Raw genomic sequence first — 3,371 nt, 5'->3', positions numbered from 1 at the left:
TTCTCTGTGCTAATAGAAGGATCTTTGATGCATTTCTCCCGGGATGGTGCAGTGTGGTTCATGGCGATCGTTCCTGATGGTTCCAACAACGCATATCTTCAAGGGACCACATCCACCGTTGTTTTGCAGTCTGCTGGTGCCGCTTCTACTCTCCCTCTTGACTTATCCCTGTGGCATCGTCGTCTCTGCCACCACCACCATGCTGGAGTGCAGAAGATGGTGAAGGAACGTCTCGTTACTGGTCTACAGCTCGATTCGGACGTGCAGCCTGACCCTGTGTGTGAGCCCTGTCTCTCTGGCAAGATGCACGCTCACCCCTTCCCCTCCACTGGCTCTGTGACCTCCAAACCGCTTCAACTCGTCCACTCTGATCTCCATGGTCCTCTCCCTGTTGCCACTCACTCTGGAATGCGCTACTGGATCACCTTCATTGATGAGTTCACCAAGCTCAAAGTGGTCTATGTCCTGCGCTTGAAGAGCGACGCGTTTGAGGCTTTCAAGCGCTACAAGGCCTATGTGGAGAACCTGACTGGACAGCGCATTTTGGCTCTGCAGGATGACAAGGGAGGAGAGTACATGTCCAATGCCTGGGACTCGTTTTGTTTGGAGCATGGGATCGCTAGGAGGCACACGGCACGCAATCGGCTACAGCAGAACGGCGTAGCAGAGCGTGCCAATCGCACCATCATGGAGGCCCTCACTGCTATGCTCTCTGAATCGCATTTGCCACTTGCTTTCTGGGGCGAGGCTCTGGCCGCTTATGTGCACGTCTGGAATCGACTCTGGACGTCTACCCTGAAGGGCAAGACACCATTTGAGATGGTCCATGGGAAGAAGCCGGACGTTTCGCACTTGCGGGTCTGGGGCTGCTTGGCTTATGTGCATGTGCAGAGAGACAAAAGGGATGGATTTGGATCGCATATGGAGAAGTGCGTGTTTATTGGGTATCCTGAGGGCTACAAGGCGTGGAAGTTCTACAATCCTGCGACTCGGAAGGTCATCATTTCGGAAAGGGCAGACTTTGATGAGCGATTCTTCCTGGCACTCGCCACTTTGATGCTAACACCCAGTCTGCCACCCCCCCTCCTTCGTCTCTGTTCAGTCTTTGGGATGCAGATGCGGATCCGGTGCCGGTTCTGGGCAGGGAAGCAGATGCTCCTCCTCCTGCTGGTCATCTCGAAGATGCTCCCATCGATCAGGATCATCCTGTGGCAGACCCAGCACCTCCTCCACCTCTTGCTCCTGTCGGTGTCCCTCCTGATGCTCCCCCTCCTGTCATTCCAGCGCCACCTCCTGCTCTCAGAACACGCTCTAGGAATCGCTCTGCCACCCCTGAACCAGGTCCATCTGTTACTCAATGCTCTACTCATACTCGTCGCGCTCCTGAGGAATGGTGGAGGGTTAGGACACTGTCTGCAGACAATGATGCTCATTCGGACACTCCTGAGGACGCCCCTAATGCTTCTGGAGAGGCAGAGATGGAACCCATTGTTGAGGACGCATTTCTGGCTGAAGTCGAGCGTGCCCTGTTCACCTCTGGTGCCGAAAAGGCTGAGCCGTCGACGTATTGTCAGGCAATGAAGCGCCCTGATGCAGATGAGTGGCAGAAGGCGGCAGAGGAAGAGATGGAGGCTCATGCTCGGAATCGCACCTGGGACATTGTTCCACTCCCTGAGGGCTGTAAGGCGATTGGTTCTCGTTGGGTTTTCAAGGTGAAGCACAACACGGATGGCTCTGTCGAGCGCTACAAGGCTCGTCTCGTTGCCAAGGGCTTCAGTCAGCGCCCTGGGTTTGACTACTTCGAGACACCCGCCCCCACAGCCAAGTTTGCAGCCATTCGCGCCATCCTTGCTCTCTCTGCCCTTGAGGACTTTCACCTGCGCTCTGTCGACATCTCCCATGCATTCATTAATGGCGATCTGGACACTGTGGTGTACATGGAGCAGCCTGAAGGATTTGAGCAGGGAGGACCTGAGATGGTGTGCCGCTTGATGAAGGGCTTGTATGGGTTGAAGCAGGCGAGTCGGCTGTGGTACAAGAAGCTCAAGGCGGTATTGGAGCGCATGGGATTCAAGGCGATCTACTCTGACAACAGCATCTATGTCTATGCCAAGGATCAGGTCAAGGTCATTCTGCCTGTCTTTGTGGATGACTGCACTTTTGGGTCGAATTCCTTGTCCCTGCTCGATAATCTTGTTGTTGAGCTCTTTAGGTTGTTCAAGCTTCGCGATTTGGGGCCCACCACCGCTCTTCTTGGGATAGAGATTGCCAGGGATCGTGCCCATCGTCGCCTGATGCTTTCCCAGCGCCAGTACATCCTAGACATGCTGGAGCATTACGGACAGGCCGAGTCGATCCCTATGAAGACTCCCATGGTCCCTGGCACCAATCTCTCTGTCTCCATGGCTCCTGTATCGACTGAGGACAAAGAGTACATGAAGAAGGTTCCCTACATCTATCTGAGAGGCACCCTGGATTATTGACTCGTCTATGGCCCCACTAACTTCAAGGAGCTCTTTACCTCGTTCTGTGATGCTGATCATGCAGGCAACCCGGGCAACGGACGGTCCACCAGTGGATATGTGTTGCGCATTGGCTCTGGAGCGATCAGCTGGAGCTCCAAGCTTCAGGGACTGGTTGCACAGTCGACCACAGAGGCAGAATTCATTGCTGCTGTCGATGCAAGCCGGGAGATCGTCTGGATGCAGAATTTGCTACCTGAACTTGGCTACTCCCTGTCTGAGCCATCAATTCTCCGTGTCGATAACCAGTCGGCTGTTGCAGTTAGCAAGAATCCAGAGCACCATGGGCGCATGAAGCATCTAGATTTTCGTTTCTTTTGGCTCAGGGACCAGGTAGAGGCTGGTGTGATTGTGCCAGCCTACGTTCCTACTGTGGACAACGCTGCGGACATCCTGACAAAGGCTGTTCCACCTGTGAAGGTGAAGATTTGCTGCAGTTTGATGGGACTAGAGGATCTGCCGCATTAGGAGGGTGTTTTGGACGTTGTAGAGGCGTGCAATCAGGAGGGTGTGTTATTTGTGGCCGTTCTGGTTGGTGTAGCATCCATGCCACATGGGTGCCACCTTTGGGACTCATTGATTACTCGCCTCTACAGCTGGGAGTGGCCCTACAGCCGTTCCCAGAGCGGATATATTGCTTTCTTTCTCCATTTGGACTGTCTCACTTTGTTTTCACCTTGTCTCACCTTGTTTCAGTTGTTTCACCGGGTTAGCCGGCTGAGGCGGTCCGGTGTGATGTCATTGACACTCCGGACCGACCTCCAGGTGGAGCTTTTGACCGCTTTGTAAGATGTTTCACATGTAATGACCCGTTGATGTCATACCTTCCTATTTCGTTTCTTATTGTTC

General features: G+C 53.8%; 1 protein-coding gene across 1 annotated transcript; it reads left to right on the top strand.

The window, feature by feature from the left end:
* Positions 1-2,687: 2,687 nt before the first annotated feature.
* Positions 2,688-2,990, top strand: HETIRDRAFT_45731 (uncharacterized protein; the record flags this gene model as incomplete). The annotated part of the gene is made up of 1 exon (XM_009548634.1): positions 2,688-2,990. A coding segment is annotated over one exon (303 nt), but the record flags the coding sequence as incomplete, so codon positions are not given.
* Positions 2,991-3,371: the final 381 nt, after the last annotated feature.

The sequence above is a fragment of the Heterobasidion irregulare genome (genome assembly GCF_000320585.1).
Source record: "Heterobasidion irregulare TC 32-1 unplaced genomic scaffold scaffold_06, whole genome shotgun sequence".
Taxonomy (NCBI): Eukaryota; Fungi; Basidiomycota; class Agaricomycetes; order Russulales; family Bondarzewiaceae; genus Heterobasidion; species Heterobasidion irregulare.
The sequence above is the reverse complement of the archived record's forward strand: the minus strand, read 5'-3'. Positions and strand labels throughout refer to the sequence as shown.